At 50.8% G+C, this 19,924-nt stretch overlaps 12 protein-coding genes across 12 annotated transcripts; 6 read left to right on the plus strand and 6 right to left on the minus strand.

Moving 5' to 3' along the window:
• Positions 1-353: 353 nt before the first annotated feature.
• AFUA_7G06430 (sialidase family protein) lies at positions 354-2,106 on the minus strand. Its single transcript, XM_743774.2, has one exon. It carries the CDS (start codon positions 1,596-1,598, stop codon positions 504-506), a length of 1,095 nt encoding a protein of 364 aa, XP_748867.1. The 5' UTR covers positions 1,599-2,106; the 3' UTR covers positions 354-503.
• A 13-nt stretch (positions 2,107-2,119) lies between these two features.
• Positions 2,120-4,071, plus strand: AFUA_7G06440 (F-box protein). Its single transcript, XM_743773.2, has 2 exons — positions 2,120-4,004; positions 4,055-4,071. Exon 1 carries the CDS (start codon positions 2,297-2,299, stop codon positions 3,602-3,604), a length of 1,308 nt encoding a protein of 435 aa, XP_748866.1. The 5' UTR covers positions 2,120-2,296; the 3' UTR covers positions 3,605-4,004; positions 4,055-4,071.
• Positions 4,072-4,222: 151 nt separating this feature from the next.
• Positions 4,223-4,945, minus strand: AFUA_7G06450 (uncharacterized protein; the record flags this gene model as incomplete). The annotated part of the gene is made up of 1 exon (XM_743772.1): positions 4,223-4,945. One exon carries the CDS (start codon positions 4,943-4,945, stop codon positions 4,223-4,225), a length of 723 nt encoding a protein of 240 aa, XP_748865.1.
• A 329-nt stretch (positions 4,946-5,274) lies between these two features.
• AFUA_7G06460 (putative cell wall organization protein/glutathione transferase (Gto3)) lies at positions 5,275-6,312 on the minus strand (the record flags this gene model as incomplete). The annotated part of the gene is made up of 1 exon (XM_743771.1): positions 5,275-6,312. One exon carries the CDS (start codon positions 6,310-6,312, stop codon positions 5,275-5,277), a length of 1,038 nt encoding a protein of 345 aa, XP_748864.1.
• Positions 6,313-6,325: 13 nt separating this feature from the next.
• On the plus strand, positions 6,326-6,427 carry AFUA_7G06470 (uncharacterized protein; the record flags this gene model as incomplete). Its single annotated transcript, XM_743770.1, has 1 exon — positions 6,326-6,427. One exon carries the CDS (start codon positions 6,326-6,328, stop codon positions 6,425-6,427), a length of 102 nt encoding a protein of 33 aa, XP_748863.1.
• Positions 6,428-6,810: 383 nt separating this feature from the next.
• AFUA_7G06480 (uncharacterized protein) lies at positions 6,811-7,530 on the minus strand (the record flags this gene model as incomplete). Its single annotated transcript, XM_743769.1, has 2 exons — positions 6,811-7,360; positions 7,415-7,530. 2 exons carry the CDS (start codon positions 7,528-7,530, stop codon positions 6,811-6,813), a joined length of 666 nt encoding a protein of 221 aa, XP_748862.1.
• Positions 7,531-8,190: 660 nt separating this feature from the next.
• On the plus strand, positions 8,191-9,192 carry AFUA_7G06490 (2-deoxyribose-5-phosphate aldolase; the record flags this gene model as incomplete). Its single annotated transcript, XM_743768.1, has 1 exon — positions 8,191-9,192. One exon carries the CDS (start codon positions 8,191-8,193, stop codon positions 9,190-9,192), a length of 1,002 nt encoding a protein of 333 aa, XP_748861.1.
• A 212-nt stretch (positions 9,193-9,404) lies between these two features.
• Positions 9,405-12,076, minus strand: AFUA_7G06500 (transcription factor domain-containing protein; the record flags this gene model as incomplete). The annotated part of the gene is made up of 4 exons (XM_743767.2): positions 11,958-12,076; positions 11,602-11,907; positions 9,605-11,549; positions 9,405-9,553 (listed from the first exon to the last, which is right to left on the minus strand). The coding sequence occupies exons 1-4, from the start codon at positions 12,042-12,044 to the stop codon at positions 9,405-9,407; spliced, it is 2,487 nt and encodes an 828-aa protein (XP_748860.2). The 5' UTR covers positions 12,045-12,076.
• A 237-nt stretch (positions 12,077-12,313) lies between these two features.
• On the minus strand, positions 12,314-13,867 carry AFUA_7G06510 (acyl-CoA dehydrogenase family protein; the record flags this gene model as incomplete). The annotated part of the gene is made up of 2 exons (XM_743766.2): positions 12,314-13,511; positions 13,567-13,867. The coding sequence occupies 2 exons, from the start codon at positions 13,865-13,867 to the stop codon at positions 12,502-12,504; spliced, it is 1,311 nt and encodes a 436-aa protein (XP_748859.1). The 3' UTR covers positions 12,314-12,501.
• Positions 13,868-14,107: 240 nt separating this feature from the next.
• On the plus strand, positions 14,108-15,379 carry AFUA_7G06520 (CaiB/BaiF CoA transferase family protein; the record flags this gene model as incomplete). The annotated part of the gene is made up of 1 exon (XM_743765.1): positions 14,108-15,379. One exon carries the CDS (start codon positions 14,108-14,110, stop codon positions 15,377-15,379), a length of 1,272 nt encoding a protein of 423 aa, XP_748858.1.
• Positions 15,380-15,896: 517 nt separating this feature from the next.
• On the plus strand, positions 15,897-16,773 carry AFUA_7G06523 (uncharacterized protein; the record flags this gene model as incomplete). The annotated part of the gene is made up of 3 exons (XM_001481382.1): positions 15,897-16,138; positions 16,191-16,420; positions 16,532-16,773. 3 exons carry the CDS (start codon positions 15,897-15,899, stop codon positions 16,771-16,773), a joined length of 714 nt encoding a protein of 237 aa, XP_001481432.1.
• A 363-nt stretch (positions 16,774-17,136) lies between these two features.
• AFUA_7G06526 (Zn(II)2Cys6 transcription factor domain-containing protein) lies at positions 17,137-18,648 on the plus strand (the record flags this gene model as incomplete). The annotated part of the gene is given in 4 exon segments (XM_001481383.2): positions 17,137-17,350; positions 17,365-17,429; positions 17,485-17,641; positions 17,702-18,648. The coding sequence occupies 4 exon segments, from the start codon at positions 17,314-17,316 to the stop codon at positions 18,646-18,648; spliced, it is 1,206 nt and encodes a 401-aa protein (XP_001481433.1). The 5' UTR covers positions 17,137-17,313.
• Between the last annotated feature and the right edge of the window lie 1,276 nt (positions 18,649-19,924).

Consider the following 19,924-nt stretch of genomic DNA (forward strand, 5'->3'; position numbering starts at 1 on the left):
ATTTTTACCAGTAGAAGGAATAGCTGTTTCCATCGAAAGCCATAAGGTGCTTGTCAGGGGGATCTGAAAGGTGGAAGAGGATGCTAGTTTTATACCTACACCATCAGTTATATTTTGTTCTATGCGAGAAGGCGAAATACAACTTACAGTAGCAATGCTCTCTGTAGGTCTAAGCTTTGGCTTTGACAGCCTTGTTATCCTCCATCTTCACGTCTCCGTTGTCCTTCTTGACTGAATCTTGACGTATTCAAAGACATGGGATACTTATCCTCTACAAAATTAGTGATCACTACGCCAACAGCCTAGCAATTACCTAAATGTAAAGTCGATGTGATCTTGTGGAAGTGATATCAGATCGGCATACTCTTGTGCCATGCCAAGAGCCTGTGACTTGAGTGTCTTCGGAAAGAACGAGCCTATATTCTAAATGCTCTTCACAATCTAATGCAAAACATTGTATCCAAGTATATAGTGCCAGGTGTATATATGTATATATGCCAAGATCACTGCAATGTAACAGTCTTGCCCTTGGGCCCTCCGCACTCATACACCGCCAGCAGTGTATGATGATCCAGAGCCAAAACACCCGGCCAGTGACTCCTATGCGGACAAATCACCGTCGGCTGGGTCCAAGAGATCCGTCCGTCTTGCGGCGGCCCCGCAAAGACCATCTTGATGCACGCGTTGTTCGGCCACTGCACATCCCTCTCGTCCTCGTCCGTCATGAAAATCACCGCCAATGAGCCGTCTGCGAATGATGCAATCTGCGGCGCTCCCGCATTGTGGGCCCGGGGCGGCACATACACTTCATGCCGCCAGCCCCAGGTCCGGCCGTCATCATAGGAGAGCAACGCCTCGAGATTGAATGTGCCGTACCGCGTCGTCTCGAAGACCATCACCAGTGCCTCGCGCCCATGGTCGACAGTCGACGTGATTCCCGTCATGCCATCGCGGATCCGATCGTTGATTCCCTCGAGACACTCCGGCGGGGACCACGACGACCCTTGATCGAACGACCGCACCAGCATCGTGCATTGATTATCATGGGCGTATTCCTGCGAGTAGAACAGCTGCACCTCCCCTTGACGGCCGAGCCGCATAAACGGCTCCCAGATTCCATTTGGGGGGGACTTTTCAACGGCCTGCGACGCGTACTGCCAGCTGCGACCACCGTCTGTGGACCGGCAAACGGTTATCCGGAAGTGGGTAGGCCCGTTGGGACCGAGATCGTGGTTGCGAAACGCCCCGAGCACGATAGACGGTGCAACCTCGAGGAGGAACAGATTATCGCAATCGCCCTGACTGCGTGTCACCTCGCCAAAGTCGTGGAATGTGCGCCCGCCGTCGGTACTTTTCGCGACCGTAAGGATGCGAGTCTGACCGGCGAAGCGGGTGAAGGCGGACAGAATGGAGCCATCGGACAGTTTGGCAAGGCGGGGATATGTACCGGAGGGGTCGGATGAGAGAAGGCGTTCGTCGTTATTGATCAACCGGTTTCCTGGAAGACGGGCGTCGTTCTGGGGGTGGAATAGCTGTGGGCTGCGCTGCTCATCCAAACCAAGTGTTTTGAGGATTTTCTGGCCAAAATGTCCAGGCATACTGTGTAAGTGGCTGACGGATCCAAAATCGATGCAGATAGTACAATGCAAATGCAGCAAGGATACCCTTGGTGATGCTCGGGGTTCTTTTAAGTGGTATGTAGTGGTATGTACGAGCGTCAGGCAGCTAAACCCCAGCCAAGCTTGACTGTTGTGGTGAATGTCGCGATGCCTCAGGCTTATGACGTCAGATGACACGGCCGCAGGCGAATGATTGGCTGATCATGTGCACGGAATAACAATGTTCCTTACCGGTCAACACGATACTCCCTGAACGTAGCTGCCTGAGGCCGACTTTGGAAATGGCGCATTTCCACGAAGCTGATTGGACAAGCGAGTCAAGCTTTTGAGACTGCGGGGTATGCTGATCATGAATCATGAACGAACACTCAAGGATCGACGCTGCCTGACCGTAGCGTCATGGCAGACTGGGAGTTCTGTAACAAGTCCCCTTGCTGCACTGATGTGGTAATGTGACCGGAACTGGAATTGGTCGACCAACTGTAAAAGCTGGAGGCGAATCCGGTCTCGTCCACAAAGAGGGGGAGTTGGGTGTCTGATCTCATGACCTGGTAACAAATTGTGTTGGGTTCCATCTGCGTGCTGGAACATTTACATTTCGTAGAAGCGTAGGATCTTGTATCTGTCGACACTATTGTCATCTCTGTGGGATCACATCATAAGAGACGGTCGATGTGATGGCGCTGCAGGCATTGCTTGTCCCCTCCGTACAGAGGATTATTAGTATCAATCCGCCATCTCGTGTTCTTTCCGAGTCTTACCCGACTACTCGCACAGATCACTTTGCTACTCTCCCAGACGAGCTCCTCTTATGGATATTTTCCCTTCTCGAAGCAGACCAGACTCCTCAAGAGATCAAACTCGCACAATGGAGTCTTCTAACCAGAGTCAGCCGACGGTGGCGCGATGTGGCAGAAACCCTGCTCTACCGGACGCTCCTGTTGAAAGACCGCAATCCTCGGATTGTGAGATGGTGGGCGGCTGACAAGCCGAGACTGTCGAAGCTGCTGTCGACGTTGCAAAAGAGACCCCATCTTTGCTACTATACCCGATCTTTGCAGGTCACTGTCGACGACGATGCGTACTCCGAGGATATTCTTCGCATCATGGATCTTCTGCCGTGCGTTCGGCAAGTATCCATCCAACTTGACCTTGCTAAGAACTCATACCTTCCTCTTGTGCAAAGGGTCGCAAGGATGAAGCTCGAAGAACTCGAGTTTGTCGGATACGGCGCTGCTCCTTCCTTGAACCTGCTGTTCACTATCATGAGCCAGATGCCAACCTTGAGGAGATTGTCCACGTACCGGTGGGGTTGGTGTCGGGATGGCAGTATATATACAAGCTTTGCACACGACGACAGCGCTTCTATAACAACAGAGGAACTGTCACAGCTTCTCCCGGTTAACAAGCAAGGAGCATCCCCACTGACAAGCCTGGAACTGCATGATCCCAAGGCATCGATTGAGATAACGGAATGTTTCCTTCGATGGCCCGCTCGGCTGCGGGAGATCAGTCTCTTGTCACTCTGCTACGGACCGTACGAGAGTCACTACGACGCCCGTAGCATCCAGCGACTGCTTTCGATCCACAAGGACTGGCTGCAAAAGATCACCCTGGGCCCTATTCCACCCCAAGGGGAGGATATTCCCGACCTTTCAGACTTTCATCGCCTTAGCGATATCCATGTAACTCTGTACAATTCTTCGTCCAATGAGCGTCAGACCCCGGATGCCATCTACAAGAAGCTTGCAGCACCCAATCTCCGACGACTCGAAATCGATCTCGGTAATGAACGTCAGCCACATGACCAATGGGTCGCTGAGTTCCTCGCTCTTGTGCGACGTGGACGGAAGGGCTTCCCCCCACAAACATGTGTCCAATGGGTGGATGTCAAGTTCTGCCGATGGGGTGACTTGGCATTGGGGCTCGCGCGGAGAAGCAGTATCAACTGCGAGAGTGTGCGATATCACATCGAATCGCTGTGATCACGAAGATTATCCTTCCCCAGTGTCGTTATAACCCTGCAGAAATTTTTACACCAATGAAGAAGTTCAACCAGGCAGATCGGATATTTACCGGATATTGCACCCTATCAGCTGCGCCCCAGACGAGGATCCTCACGGAGATGCCAAGCAGCGATATAATTTCGATGCACATCACTTAGAGGGGACAGGTCTGAGACGAACGTTATCTCCGGATATCGTGAAGCTGCAGAAGAATTCCTTGTCGATCTTTGCAGGATACGTCTTGCCGATACTGCATTCCGGGCAACAAACGAGGCCTCATTTGACTCCATACCCGCTCCCTGTAGATGTTGGGTGGTCCATTGACACAATGCCCTTCCAGTACCAGTGCCGATCCCTCTGCCAGTCGTCTATATAAGGCGTGAGAGACCATTCCTCACCAGCTCCATGTTCACCAAGCTCACAATATAGGAGTCTGAAGACAGCAGTACCCTTGAACGATGAAGGTATTCACCACCCTTATGGCATTGACCTGGACGACCTGCGTCGCGGGACATGGCTACCTCTATATCCCCAGTAGCCGCACCAGACTAGGAAATGAGGTATGCCAGCACTCCTACCACTTTCTCCCTACTCCAGCTAACAAGCCAGGCCGGCGTGGACTCCTGTCCTGAATGCGCCATCCTGGAACCCGTCTCGTCCTGGCCCGACCTCGACTCCGCCGCTGTCAGTCGCAGCGGTCCCTGCGGGTACAATGCCCGCGATAGCATCGACTACAACCAGCCGAGCAGTAACTGGGGCACCAAACCAGTCGCCACCTACACCGCCGGCCAAGAGATCGAAGTGCAGTGGTGCGTCGACCACAACGGTGACCACGGCGGCATGTTCAGCTATCGCATCTGTCAGGACCAGAGCATCGTTGACAAACTGCTGGACGCGTCGTACCTGCCAACTCAGGCGGAGAAGCAAGCCGCGGAGGACTGCTTCGAAGCCGGCCTCTTGCCGTGCACGGATGTCAATGGGCAGGAGTGTGGGTACAGTGCGGACTGTGTCGAGGGTCAGGCCTGCTGGCGCAATGACTGGTTCACCTGCAATGGGTTCCAGGCAGCGGAGAGACCAAAGTGTCAGGGTGTGGATAATGCGGCGTTGAACTCGTGCTATACCTCCATTGCGGGTGGGTATACCGTGACCAAGAAAGTGAAGATTCCGGACTATGTGTCCAATCATACTTTGTTGTCGTTCAAGTGGAATTCGTTCCAGACGGGTCAGATTTACCTCTCTTGCGCGGATATTTCTATTTCTTAGTTGTCCCGCTCTGGGGGATATTAGCTTTCCATGGAAATTTATTCGTACATAGTTCATTTCCTGCACACCTGTTGAATGCCTTGAAGTACGCAGTTTGAGCCCTGTATTTTTACGATCCGCGGTGCGCCAATTTGGACATTAGAGAATCAAATGCAAGAACTGGTGCATGCTCAGGTCCTAAAAAGTCTTACCGTATGACGATGGGCTGGCTTGACTGAAGCTGCTCCTACGCGAGAATAACAAGGATATCAGGCTAAGAGAGGGAGCCTCATCTGTGAGGATCTGTCACTATAGGAAGTTGGATCATAGAGTATTCGTTGAAAGCATCTCAATCTCGTGTCATGTCACGTTGCGTTACTGGGCAGAATACATGGACCGACATCGGTCTACACATAAATAGACCCAACTCTCACCAGACCCCAATTGTGATCCACACCAGACTCGATATCGGGTATAGGTCCCATAGGAACGATACCCTTTGGATTGATGTCCGCTTGGTTCTTAGGATCTATGCAGGTCAGCCGACAAAGAATAATGAGACCCCTCGACCTATACTTACAGCTTTCCTTGATATGCTTGAAATTAGTCGATTCTCTGAATCCTTCCACGTTATAGTACAGATGCTTCAACCAGTTGTTGATGGTCGGATAATTATGCCGGATCGTCCCCAGGTTGCACTTGCAGTGCTGGACGTAGATGGGGTCAAACCGGATGATGGTCGTGTACGCCCTCAAATCGACCTCGGTGATATGCTTACCTAGAATGAACGGACCGCCATTGTCGTGGATGAGTTGCTCGAGTCGGTTGAGCGCTCGAAAGACCGGCGGAACCGCTTTGTCGTAGTCTGCTTGAGTGGCCGCGCTTCCGGCCTTGTAAACGCCGGCGTTGAGATCGGGTTGCATCCAGGCGGTGATCTCATCAATTTGCGATCGCAGGGCTTCGGGGTACAGATGCACCCGTTTGTGAACTACCGGCAGAATGGGGTCGAAGGCATTAGGTAGCCAGCGGAGCATCTCGGCAGAGTCGTTGCTCACGATTGTTTCCGTCTCCTTGTCCCAGAGTACAGGGACGGAGTAGGGTCCTTTGTAGTCCTTATCGGCTCTGAGGTAGATCTCGCGCAGGAATTCACTACCATAGAGATGGTCGACGGTTGCTCCGGGATATTCATCATTGGTCTTGGGGAATCGTAACCCCTCCCCTTTGATGTTGGGGTATGGCCTGACCACGGATAGAGAGATGATGTCGGTCAAGACACTGACATGACGCACTAGATTGGGCCGGTGAGCAAAGGGGCAGAAGAGACCTGTCGCCTCATTAGTCAAACTTCGTGATTGAAATGGGCGGCAGACCAATGTAGAGATGGTAACGTCCTGCGACGGGAGGAAAAGGGCCTTTGTTAGAGATAACCCCGTGCCAACCATCATTGGTTCCTGGTCTATGGGCCATCTTACTGGCGATCAACTACTTGATACCCTCTTGGGTGCGTTCTACAGGATTAAAAGTTCAGGAAAGCGAACTGAGCAGATTGTCCAACACTGAGGTAACACAACCATCGCTGACGTCAGGCGGAGGAGAAGTTCCCCGCATGTATTTCACCATACCGTCGGGGACAGTTGGGGATGTCTGTTTACGATTTACTATTAATCGGAGGAGTTAGATGGCTTCAACTTATCAAACGATTGATCTGGCCAGATTTAGTGTCGTCATTGCTCACGTAGATCAAACTCTCGAATAACTGCGTGGCTGGCTATTCTGGCAACTGCTGCGCAGACAGAGACATAGGAAGGGGATCGACAGCAATCCAGTAATTCACGAGTCGATTGTTGGACAAGACAGCAACTCATGAGCCTTCCTCCACCACTGAGAGACAACTTCCCCTGAGCCTTTGTCCTAATCACCGTAGCCCGACAGCTAACTGGTAACTAGTCGTCCTCGTCCTCGTCCTCGTCCTCGTCTTCGTCTTCGTCTTCCTCTTCGTCATTGTCATTTTCATCGCTCTCATTCTTTTTGTTGTTTGCTGCAACCAATGCATCAAATGCCTCGCAATCCTGGCATTCGCATTTTCTCGCCCAGGGGTTGACCCATTCGTCAATGATCTTGGCCTCGACAGTATCGCTGACCTCGTCGATCTCGCGTTTCGACAAGTTGCGAAACTCAGAGAGGATATGGGAGTTGGCCACTTTATATAGTTCCCACAGATCCATCATGACCTCAAAGTCGACTCTCTTTCCCCGACCTCGAGGGCCCGTGTAGACACTCAGATAGCATCCCTCGCGACCGCCGTCCAGCACGGATGCTCTGAACCGGTCTAGTTCGGCGAGTGTGTTGTACCGGCTATGCCAGTCATCGGCCATTTCAAGACGATCGTCCATCACCTTAATCCAGTAGCCCCAGTCTTCGCTCCAGCCATATTTGATTTTAATGTGTTGGTCGGCTCGATTATCCGGTTGGGACCACCACTCTTTCTTCCATCTTGTGTTTATCAGAGATAGCTCATGACTTGTAGACGCGTGATGGTAAACTTACTTCTTTGAAGTCATGATGCACCCTGTGTGTTTGTGGTGGATGTCAAGACTGTCGATGAGTAGAAAAAGAAGCCAAGGGGAAGATGAGAGGGAATTGATATTCAGGCAGAATCCCATACATTCACACGTAGCATGAATAATTTGCACATAAGAGAAGATTCCGGACTCTGTAATAGAGTGAACGCGGGTCTGTCTATAGTGACCGGCCAGTAGAACGTCACAGTCTCCTTGTTAGTTTCTCTACAAGCGGAGACTCTCGCGGTGCAGTGTGAATATAAGGCTGGAGAAAAGGAATCGTCCCCCAACAAGTGCCTTCGAAGAGACGTAGAATCCCATGAGAGAAAAAGTACAGACAGAAAATATATGCCATATTTGGACACTTCGTCGAGCTACCAGGTGCGGTGTTCTCCAATATGCGCCTTTAACCGTCCAGAAGTGAGACAATATGACACTCCGTCAAAGTTTGATGTTCGAGTGAATCTTTCCGGAACCGGTTCCAGTTTCAAAACATTGTTGCGCCGTATAGAGACTCGTGCTGCACGTTTTATATGGCTGTAATAGACATGGCACCCTGTCGAGCGACGCTATAGCTGTCGGGACTTCTGCTCTGGGGGTTCTTGAGAGCTTGGATGCGAAACAGCAAGCGCTGTCATATGGTAACTTCGTCAGATCGACTTCTGATCAGCTGTCCGACTCGTCAATGTTTTCACAGAAAGATCTTCCGGCATGTGTTTGTTTGATCTTGGAAGGTGAGGATCATAAAGGTGTGTACAAAACATGGCCGGGATGAATTTCTGTTTTGGGCACTGTCCCACTCCCGGATCGGATGTGGCGCTCATTGGCCAACAACACTTGTTGCTCACCCGAAGGAGTAGATGCACCCACCGGAACACTGTCCTCAAACTATATAACAACCACCTGCCAGTATATCGAAATCAGTCGACCACTGAGCTCCAATTTACTGAAGATTTCATCGTCCAGCGAGTCAAAATGACCTCCAATACTATTACTGTTTCCCTTCCTCAGCTGGCAAAAATGATCGACCACTCTCTCCTTCATCCGACAATGACCGATGCCGACGTCATCGCAGGGCTCAGAATTGCCCGAGAGCACAAAGTGGCTACTGCTTGTGTTAAACCATACTGCATTCCTCTTGCCGTCAAAGAATTAGCCGGGACGGATGTCCTAGTCTGCCCCGTTATCGGGTTCCCGCACGGGAACAGTACCACCGAGATCAAAGTGGCCGAAGCAATCGCGGCGGTCAAAGCAGGGGGCGCTGAGATTGATATGGTTGTCAATGTCGGTAAAGTCCTTGGCGGCGATTGGGAGTATGTGACCGCGGAGATTCGGCAGATCAACGATGCCGTCAAGGCTGAAGGCGCTCTGCTAAAAGTCATTCTCGAGAATGATTATTTGAGCGACGACCATGTTGCTCGGCTTTGTGAGATCTGCACAGATCTCGATGTTGCGTTTGTCAAGACTTCGACCGGATATGGATTTGTGAAGCAGGCGGACGGGTCGTATAATTACAAGGGCGCGACGGTTAGGCATCTCAGGCTGATGCGGGAGAAGGCTGGTGAGAAGGTGCAGATCAAGGCTGCTGGCGGCGTCAGGACCTTGGACGACTTGCTGCATGTAATAAGCCTGGGTGTCACTCGGATTGGCGCCACAGCTACCGTGGCGATTTTGGAGGAGGCGAGGAAGCGCGGCATTGGGAATGAGCCTGTTGAAGTATCTTTCAAGCCGATGAAGGAGGCTGGGGAAACCAGTGGATACTAGTAACAATCCTGTGATTTATTGAACCTCGTTGATATGTATGTATCTGAGATTCCGCGCGCATTGGCCCATCACAATCATGACGTTACTACCTGACCCTGGGAGGAATGCATTTGTATTTGACCCCTAAACATCAATCCAGTATCTTGGTGTACCAGGAGTAGAGTTTGACAAGTCCGAAAGAGCACCAAACCGTCAGCGACATTAAGATACTTTCAATCATATCGTGGTAGGGTATCCGGCCCCCAAATCCACGTTTGTTCCAGCATTGAAGATCCTTCGTCATCTAGCGTCCGGACGTGCGATGTGTCAGTGACCAATTGGTCAGGATCAGCCCAAGAGCTGTTAACATATGTTGAGAGCACTGGAACCGTTCAGTTTGTGGCAGTACAAATCAAATATTCGCTTGACTCACCTTGGTCGAAGTCATGGAGCGCCTCGGATACAGAGGCGTCCTCAATATACTGAAGATGCGTGAAGTTGCCGAGACTGTTTCGATCTGGCGCGGCTTTCTGGCTCTCTGTTTCTTGGGTGTCTCTAGAATCTGACATGGTTAATGGTGCGTCCGTTGGCATGATCGCCCCAGCAGCATCATGAGGCAACGTCCTCGTACGCTGGTCGCTTGACGATGGCTTAGGAGAAAGGGTACTTGTTTGGAGGGCACCGACATCGCCTTCTACGCCACTGTGTTGTTCTGGCCATCGTATGGGCTTCGAAACATCGAGCATCATGCTCAGCTCTTTGTCCAGTACGAGTTTCGTCAGCCGCTGGAGAATATCCAGACCCTGCGTGGCTAGTACGGATCGAGTTTGTAATTTCGCTTGAATGGACATGAGTCGATGCAGCCCAACTTTGGCTTCTTGAGCCTGCGGGGTAAGCGGCTCAATACTGCCTAGAATCCCAAGAGCAACTCCAGCGGTGAACGTATGGATGCTAACAAAGGCAGCGGCATAGGTTTCAGAGACAAGCTCGAGAATCGGGCTGTTCGCGAGTTCCGATAGGCTCATACCTGCATCATGGCACGCTTTCATTGATTTTAAAAATGGATTTTCTTGAATGTCAAAATAAGACATATCATCCCGCTTGTCGGTAGATTTGGTCACGAGCTTGAACGACAGAAGCGGCCTGTGAACTAGAATCATGGTGTTTTCATAGGCAAGTTCAAGTGCTAAGGCCTGAAGATGATAGATATGATTGTCGAATCGAACCCCCGATGCACCGATGTCTCGATCAAATTCTTCCAATGATGAATAGCTCACGCTGGTAGAAGCAACCGTCTCCCACCGTAGTTTGGGAGGGATTTCAGCTCGCCAGTCCCGAAGCCTTGCATCTAGTTTCGCTACCCTTATAACGACTGCGCGTAACCTCGAGCCAGACTCACCAGGAGCCTTGTTGTTGTTCACTAAACCTGGTCCAAACCCATAGAGCTCGCTGAGGACCGACTTTGTAAGCACCGATAGTTTGGACATGTAATATTTGTAGGCCAAAAGCGTGGTCTCGCATCTCAGTGGTTCATCAAAGGATACAGGTGATGGAGCATTCCGCAGCTTTGCCGACGGATTCAATGGCTCAACATCACAGTCTGCATCTCCGATGCTGTGAGGATAGCCGTATGACATCGAGCAGAACGTCTCTATCTCGTAGATCGCCCACCAGCAACGTTTCCTCGTTTCGTTCTGGTTACGCTCAGCGGGAGTTAATGGTAAAGTGGCATGTTCTTTTTTGCGATGCAGGTTGAGCGACTGGGCAACCCGAAGGCCACAGCCGCAGACCGGCCATGCTAGCCGAGGAGCACCGTGGAAGAGATAGTATGTTCCTAATAGGACGCACGTTTGAACAACTTCCAACGACCCAACCGAGATGATATCCAGCAAACTGGATTTGATGGCTTTTAGAATGCGTTGCTTGAGCGCCTCAGGTTCGACCTTATATCGAGCTAGGAGACGTTGCCGATAGGGTCCTGTATAGTGTGCTCCAATAGCTATGACCATCAAAAAAGTGCTGAGAAAGCCCAGATCATTGCAAACTTCATTGGGGCCATCTGATTGTGTTTCATACAGGTGTGGCCAGTTCTGACGAAAGTCATCCTGCTGAAAGATGAGCATAAACCAGTGAACTCGGTCAAAATAGGTATCGACGAGTAGCTCAGAAGCTTCATAAAGCGGCAACAGTGATCTGAGATCCGTCAAAGTTGGTGACGAGGACATGGGACGTAGTGTTCGTCTTCTTGTCTCTGTACCGCAAGGTGAACGGGTGCCTGGCTCAATGGTTTTCTCCCCGGCAGTGTCCTGCATGGCGCCTCCAGGAATGGCGTCTATTGTCGGATCACGGGGGGTTGCGACATGGTGTAATTGAAATGCCTGTATCTTTTTATTAGAAACCACAGTGGTTTAAATGGATAGGGTCTCTCACTCCATCAACTAAAGACAGGGTCGAGCTCGAATTCCATATCGGACGATGAATGCTGTTATGAAGCCCATCCGTAGAAGAACCAGCATCTGTTAGTTCATCTGGAGCAGGATCTGCTCCTCTATGGCAAATCTGAGCTTGTTCTGAAGAGTTTCCACTCGCATCAGGAAGCGCTTTCCGTGATCGTTTACATTGTGGTTCGCCGCTAGACAGCTGGCGATGTTGGTAGACTCTCCACCGGCTGGTCGTGGCTGGGAGACAATCTGCCCCAGCTCTAGAGCACAGTGTGCAAGGACGGTTCACATCACACTAGAGAATACACCTTAGTCTAAGTTTGACGACAGAGGAGGGATAATGACCTTCAATTTCTGGCGGCGACATCTTTGGCACGCGGTCGGCACCTTCCTTGGAGTTTTTGTGGAGACTCTTGAAACTTCATTCTCCATCTCAACCAGTCATCAGAAAGATAGGCAGATCCAGTATGGAGCTGTCATATTCCAGTTCTCTTGTGTACAGAACCATAACACGTAGTTGTGGGGGGGAAGGGAGGGGGCCAAGTTCTGTATGGGATAAACGTCGATGTTCACGCTTATCAGGTTTGGTGCCTGAGGTGTCAAGTCAGTCTGCCGGCTAACACTTTAGTTTGCTGAATCTGGACCAACATTCTATGAATGATTGTAGAGATTCAGTGATCCATCTTCTGACATAGTGATTAATTTCTGTTGATATGTAGCCACATAAATTAGGAATGTGGCTGCAGGTGTGCCATGACAGTTTCTTGTTCGTTTATCGGTCCATCAGGATATATTATACCGTCCCGGGTGCTGGAATGACATTGATATCACCAAAGTTCCAGGTATGAAACTACCCTTTTATAGAGCAGATCTAGCTTTGTATCGCAATCTAATAACTCCTCGGCAATTGCAATACCTTTTCACTCACATAATTCAATATCATCTCCCGACTCACCGGGGCAATCCGAGGGACTAGACATTCCCTCAGATACCGCTCAACATCATACTCCATCGCATAACCCATTCCTCCATGCGTCAGAACAGCTCTTTCACACGCTGTGAATGCTGCCTCAGCCGCAAGGTACTTGGCGCTGTTACAAGCCACTCCAACCGAGTGGAAGGGAATCGAGCTATCCGTCCGCGAGGCGTCATACAACCGCGCAGCGTGGTAAGTCATCAACTTGGCCGCTTCTAGCTTCATGTAGGCATCTGCCAGAGGATGAGCGATGCCCTGATTCTGACCGATGGGACGTCCAAAGACAACGCGATCGTTCGCGTATTGCGTCGCGCGCTCCAGTGCTGCATAACCCAGACCTAACGCCTCACCGGCCAGCAAACAGCGTTCCGCATTCATCCCGTGGAGGATGATCTTGAACCCTTCATTTTCTTCTCCTACTAGCGTGTTTGTAGGGATCTGGTAATTGTCGAAGAAGACCTCGTTGGCGTCGACAGCGCGACCGCCCATTTTCTTGATCTTGCGCATGTCCAGACCGGGTTTGTCGCGGTCAAGGTCAATGCAGAACATTGATAGACCGTGTGTAGATCGCTTGATTTCTTCGATGGGGGTCGTACGTGCGAGCAGGATCATCTTGGACGCGACTTGTGCACAGGTGATCCAGATCTTTTGCCCGGTAACAGAGTAGGAATCACCTGAAGCGTTTTTGGTGGCGGTGGTTTTGAGCTTCAAGGTCTCTAGGCCTGTGTTAGGCTCTGTGACGCCGAAGCAGGTCCGCCATGTCCCATTGATGATCTTGGGAATCGTCTCCTCGAGCTGCTCCTTGGTGCCGAATTTGGCCAGCGGTTGTGTGGCATACACGTTGGCATGGATGGCCTGAGCACCGGCCATTCCTGCACCAGATTGAGTGATGGTCTGCATCATCATTGTAGCTTCTGAGATTCCTGTTCAGGGTCAGTATTGCAGTATCTGACAAAGTTGAAACATGGATATACTGACCCAGTCCAGCACCTCCCAAGTGCTCCGGCAGAGCAATTCCTAACCATCCGTCCTTGGCGAGCGCGGCATGGAACTCTTTGGGATCGCGCTCATTCTGATCACATTCCTGCCAGTAGGTGTTGGGAAATTTAGAAGTGATCGCTGAGATGGCGTCACGGACAGTGAGTTGTTCTTCAGTGAAGCCCGTCAATTCCATCAGTGGCCGACGCGCCGAGGTTGAGAAACGCGATCGGATGAGCGGCCATTGCAGTCGGACAGCCAGCGTCGTACGATGCACTGCTGTCCTGGCTATGTGCGACATTTTTATTTATTGACATATAAGTTTTTGTTCTTCAAACGCAGAGACGACATATAAAGCATGCGAGGAAATCAGGCCGTTTAACCGGCATAGCCGTTATCCGGTATGGAACCGTGAACCCCGCACATCCCTGATGTCGATCATTTGGAGAGTTGGAGTTCGGTGATCATCTAGATTTCCTTATGTAAAATCATAAACAGACCCATGCCTCTAGAAAGGCTTATCGCAGGAAATTGACGCATAATGGCTCTTGTTCGGCCCTCTGTCCGGGCTCTGCCGCGACAATTGCTGATCATCCACCGCAACTCGTCAACAAGCACCTCCGCTATCCAGGATAACATCAAACAGCAACAAAAGAAAGGTCCCTTGTCCGGTATTACCGTGGTCAGTCTTGAGCAGGCCATTGCGGCACCATTTTGTACTCGCCAACTGGCTGATCTCGGCGCTCGCGTCATCAAAATCGAACGCCCCAAGGTAGGCGACTTTGCCCGCAACTATGACAGCCGCGTCAACGGCCTCTCTTCACACTTTGTCTGGACCAACCGATCCAAGGAAAGTCTGGCGCTCGACGTCAAGAATGCCCGCGACCACCGCATACTCATGCGACTGCTCTCCCGCACAGACGTCTTAGTCCAGAACCTCGCCCCGGGAGCAAGCGCCCGACTCGGCCTTTCATTCGCAGACTTATCCGAAAAGCATCCATCTCTGATCGTCTGCAACATCTCTGGCTATGGGCCGGATGGGCCTTACCGCGACAAGAAAGCGTACGATCTCCTCATTCAAAGCGAGGCGGGTCTCCTCTCCGTCACGGGGACGGCCACCGAGCCAGCAAAAGTTGGTATCTCGATTGCGGATATCTGCGCGGGCAGCTACGCATACTCAAATATCCTTGCTGCCTTGTTCGAGCGGGAAAGAGACCCCGAGCGCCGTGGACGCAACATTGATATCTCCATGCTGGAGAGTATGGTCGAGTGGATGGGATTTCCCATGTACTATACCTACGGGGACCAGCCGGGTCCAACACCTGCAGGTGCGGCGCATGCGGCGATCTACCCATATGGGCCTTTTGAGACAGGCAAGGGGACGGTCATGCTGGGGATCCAGAATGAGCGCGAGTGGGCTAAGTTCTGCGAGATGGTGCTGGAGAAGCCAGAGATGACGACGGATGAGCGGTTCTGTAATAATTCCTTGCGGGTGAAGAATCGCGATGCATTGAGGGAAACGATTTGTAAAGTATTTGCAGCTTACTCTGCTGAGGGGGTATTAAGACGCCTGGATGAGGCGGGTATCGCGAACGCCATTGTGAACGATATGCAAGGTGTATGGAACCATCCGCAATTGAGAGCCAGGCAACGCTGGACGCAGATACAGACGCCTGCAGGGGCTGTGCCAGCGCTGTTTCCTCCGGGAACGGGGCCCGATGGGTTCGAAGCTCAAATGGGTGCAGTGCCCGAGATTGGACAGCATAACGAGGCCATATTGGCTGAATTGGGGATCGATACAGATATCGAATAAATGGCTTTGTTAGGCAGTATCTGAAGGCGCATGTGTTGGGGATCCCTTACAACTATTCTTCTGCGTCTCGTTGTTTAGGGATATGACCACAAATGTGCTGCCTGGTAGTAGCCCGTGTCTTATTGGGCGCTTCGAAAAGAGGACGCAACAGGGATTCTCGGTATCGTTTAGTAGTCGCCAGCCATCACCAAACATTCAAGGCTGATTAGGCGGATTTAGAGAAGTCGACAAGTCAGACAAACTAAAGTGGGTGAAAGTCCATCTCATAGATTAATATAAATCATGATGCACATATCGTCCTTTATTCCCTTATTCTTGCAAGTAGAGCAAACCAGCGTGAACACATTTGTCTTACCATGAGAATCCTGCTCCTGCTTGTCTCTTCCATCATAGTTGGTATCCTCGGATCGAAGTATCGCAGACATCGCAGAGAAAACCAGGCAAAGGAAGGGAATTATTATTCCACTTATGACTATTCTGCTTCCTCTGACCCGGCACAACCTTTCTTATACAAAGAATGAGTGCATTTTCCGTCGCTCAACTCGCCATCTACTCGGTTCTTGTATGCCCAGCGTTGTATCTGACGCTGTGTCATCGTCGGAACGGAGTGTTAGGCTGGGGCTATCTGATGGTGTTTTGTATACTCCGGATTACCGGCGGTGCCCTCTCGATTCACAGTAGCGGCTCCGGCGCAAAGATTATTTCAAGCGTTGGGATCTCCCTCATGCTGCTTGCTTTAGATGGAATACTGCATGAAGCGTGCGTTTTCATCTCAGGAGAACAACATGACAGTGCTGACTGACCCGAGCAGGAGGGTGTACCGCAGTCGAAACCTGAACAAACGTTTAGAATACACATTTATGGCCTTCGTCCATGTGGTCGTTGCTACCGGAGTTGCCATGGTCGGCACAGGAGCCAGCAGCCTAGCCGGGAAGAATCCAGAAGCGAGCGATCAGACGAATCTTGACGTTGGAATGGCGTTGCTCGAGGCATGTTGGGCAACACTGACCGTCTGGGCCCTGTGGACATTGAAGGATTGCAGTGAGAAGACAGTTCTGGGGGTGATGGAAGGCAACATGGTACGCTTTAACCTAACACAAGAGATTCTGCAAGTCAGTGTGCCATCATCAGTGCTAATGCCTTGAATGCCAGCTCCTCCGCGGCGTGCTCTTAGCGACGGCTTTTATCGGTATCCGGGTTACGTACGGACTGATCGCGGAATCAACCTAAAACGAAACCTGAATCCGGTGAATGGCTCCCTAGCCATTCGTACAGTCCTTGGTCTTCTACCCGAGCTTATTACAACTTTGATCTTGATGTTCGTTGGCTTTCGTACGCGACATATCGGTGGTATAAGTTATAACCGCCGAATGGTGCAGCAGGACGAGACATAAACGGAGGCATGCTGGATTGGATTGGGGAAGAGAGACGGGAAAGGGTCGGGTAACACGGTCTAAGTTATAGGATGTGGCCTATCTGAGTGAAAGAAACGCTCTTCTTTGCTTTATCCGTGTTTACTATTTTGATTCTGTTGAGTCCTGTTGAGTCCTGTTCAGCATGTAAGGCAGAAAAATCGTCGCTTTCAACCAGGGATTGAACCAATTATACCCATGCATGACACTAAGAGAAAGTCTGTACTGTTTTAACTTATATCTCTCTGAAACCTATGGAAATGGGAGTTGCGAGATGCAACTGAGACAATGGGAGGTATCTCTCAAGAGAACCTAAATGATGCAACAAGCAAGAGCCCAATCAGGGAAATAGTACTGCCTGCAAGCCGAGGTGGGGGTTGACGCCTAAATTCGCGCCGCTCGCTTTCTTTTCTCTCCCGTACCTAAATATTCCAGCAGATTTACCCTTGCACAGTGCTTCGGCTACCCTAGAGCAGAGGGGATCGGCTATGACCTAAACAATTGAAGAAGCAACAACGACTGATGGCCCTCAAAATCAAGGAAAGCCAGCCAACCACGCGTACAAGAAGAGAGGCCCGCGACTGGCCCACCGGAAGTCCCGAAATGGATGCCAGCGATGCCGCGCTCGTAGGGTAAAGGTTAGTAGATTGGAAACATGATATGATACCACGCGTCAGACTGACACCACGCCAGTGTGATGAAGCGCGTCCAGTATGCCGAGACTGTCATAGACATGGGGTCGCCTGCCTCTATGACAGGTCAGAAGGCCAACGTCCTACCGCTCAAACTGAACAGCAACGCAGCGCCGCGCCTCCTTCTTCCCATCCTTCGCAGATAGCATTGGCTAGCAGTCACGAAGCTGCTGCGACTGCTGCAACCACAACATTATGCAATCCCCCACCGTGGGAAGGCGGATATCATGCGTACACGGAACTGCGTCTGCTGCATCATTTCACCGTAGGAACCAGCCTCACCTTTCCTGGAGCCCATCTCCAGAGCATTAAAGACTGCTGGTCAATTGAGGTTCCAAAACTAACTTTTGCCTACAAACCACTTCTGTATGCCATTTTTGCAATTTCTGCCCTGCATCTTTACAGGAGCAAATCAAGCGAGACGGACTTGATTGGCGTTCGAGCAGTGTATCTAGAGCGGGCTTTGCGAGACCACAGAGTGTGCGTGGGAAACATAGATACAATTACTGCCGACGCAGCGTGTTTTACATGCATTCTCTTACTTATCGACGCGTTTACGTCATTGCAGGATCGTCCTCTTGCCCCATACAGACCGCCGATGGAATGGATGCAATTGGTCAGAGGCTCGGTATCTGTATTTGATGCTGCGCTCAGGGCCGTGAAAGGGGGCAGGACAGCTATAATTCTTTCTATCATTCATTCGGCACCTTCAGTCACGGACGCGAACTTTACCTTTGGCACATGTGGTTGCGGCCATTTCTCATATTTGCTGCCATCCGAAGACTTTGGTGCGGGGGACTGCGAACAATTGCGGTCTCCGAAACTGGAGATATACAGGTCGACAGTGGCTTACATCAACTCCGTTTGGCTCGCTATAGAAGCACGCGAGCATCCGGCAATGATGTGTCGACGTCTCATGGTGTTTCCCTTGATTGTTCCCCAAAAATTCCTTCAGTTACTCCAGGAGATGGACAGCCGTGCTCTGGTAATTCTAGCTCATTACTTTGCGCTTTCAGCTACATTGACCGATATCTGGTGGATCGGTCACACTGCACATAGGGAAGTTCTCGCCATTGAGAAAATGGTCAAGGGGCAATGGGTAACCTCAATGTCATGGCCTCTTACGATAGTTGCTTCACATTGCAGAATATGTACAAAAAGCTAACCATGGACCTGTTCATTCACCTCTGCAGTGCCCCCTTCAATAACTGCACTTCGATTACAGGCGTCTTCAAAGGCACCAAAGGTCGGCTCTGCCTGATGTGCTCACTCACCCATCGTATATACGCGGCAAATATTCCTAGCTTGATCAGCGGTACCGCTTTCTGGCTTGTCCCAATTCTCAGCCAAGAACTCCCGACCCGCGGTGAAAAGACCGTTGGAAGCTTTCATGGCTGAGACCATGTCCAGATGTGTTGACGGGCTCGTCCAGCTCCTAGAATCTCAGTTCCAGACCTGTCGTGTACCAAATATGGGTTGATTTATAATCAATCTAACCCAAGCGTGGTTATCGGTTGATCCAGCCCATACCTAACTCATCTTCGTATCCATGCGTGCTGGATTGTGGAGAGCCTCACTGGAGGTGCAGAGGTCATGGGATCGGGAAAGCTGGTTTCCAGCATTTCCCGGGTGTCTGAAGGATAGTACCTCTCGATTGCGTCGGCTTTCGGATCCTCCTGTTGTACAGATGCAAGGAAATACGAGCAAAGGAAGTCATGTGGCAGAATGTAGTCCCAATCCCAATTTTCAAAAGACGCCAGCAAGTCCGAAAGATGTTTCACGAAGAAGATCAATCCAGCACAGCGGGCATCTCTCCTGCCAACAGACATCACTGCGGCAGAGTGTAGTACGGCTTGTTTAATTTCACGGATGACCATACGCATATTGTGGAGACATCACCATTCTAAACCGAGTCGGTCCATCTGTAGAATTCGAGTCCGTTTATCGCTTTCTCTGATGATAAACCTGTTGCACATCACAGTAGGACAGGATATGCCATCGATACTTCGTGGAGCAGCTCCGGCGTAATAGAATAGCTGCCTATGGGGCTAAAGCGAAACAAATGCCCCGGCGAGCGGAAAAGCCATTCCTTGAAGCAGTTTGTGTTTCATAGGACAAGGAGCAGGCAGGGTTGATGGTCATGTACATTAATCTAGTCTGGCGTTGTGAGTTTGTGGAGTTCTATAGCAGTGAAACATGATAGGCGAATGCTGAATATCCAAGCTTCAAGCCTATCGACGAATGTCTGTTCGGCAGTGCTCGTCTCCTGAGCAGATTATCCTGGTGCTGTAGATCCAGACCATATCTAACTCGAGCAATGGTCTTGCCCTGGTGACATCGATTGACTCATATCTTGGAAATCTGAAATAAACTACTTCTCGAAAGCAGATTAGAAACCACGTAATCTTTTGTCGTAGCTCTTACCGCTGTTTCCGTGCAAC

The sequence above is a fragment of the Aspergillus fumigatus genome, chromosome 7 (genome assembly GCF_000002655.1).
Source record: "Aspergillus fumigatus Af293 chromosome 7, whole genome shotgun sequence".
In the NCBI taxonomy this organism is placed as follows: Eukaryota; Fungi; Ascomycota; class Eurotiomycetes; order Eurotiales; family Aspergillaceae; genus Aspergillus; species Aspergillus fumigatus.

What these genes read in the sequence shown, in the direction of transcription:
- AFUA_7G06430 (XM_743774.2), bottom strand. Translation starts at nt 1,598, where the DNA reads ATGCCTGGACATTTTGGCCAGAAAATCCTCAAAACACTTGGTTTGGAT.
- AFUA_7G06440 (XM_743773.2), top strand. Translation starts at nt 2,297, where the DNA reads ATGGCGCTGCAGGCATTGCTTGTCCCCTCCGTACAGAGGATTATTAGT.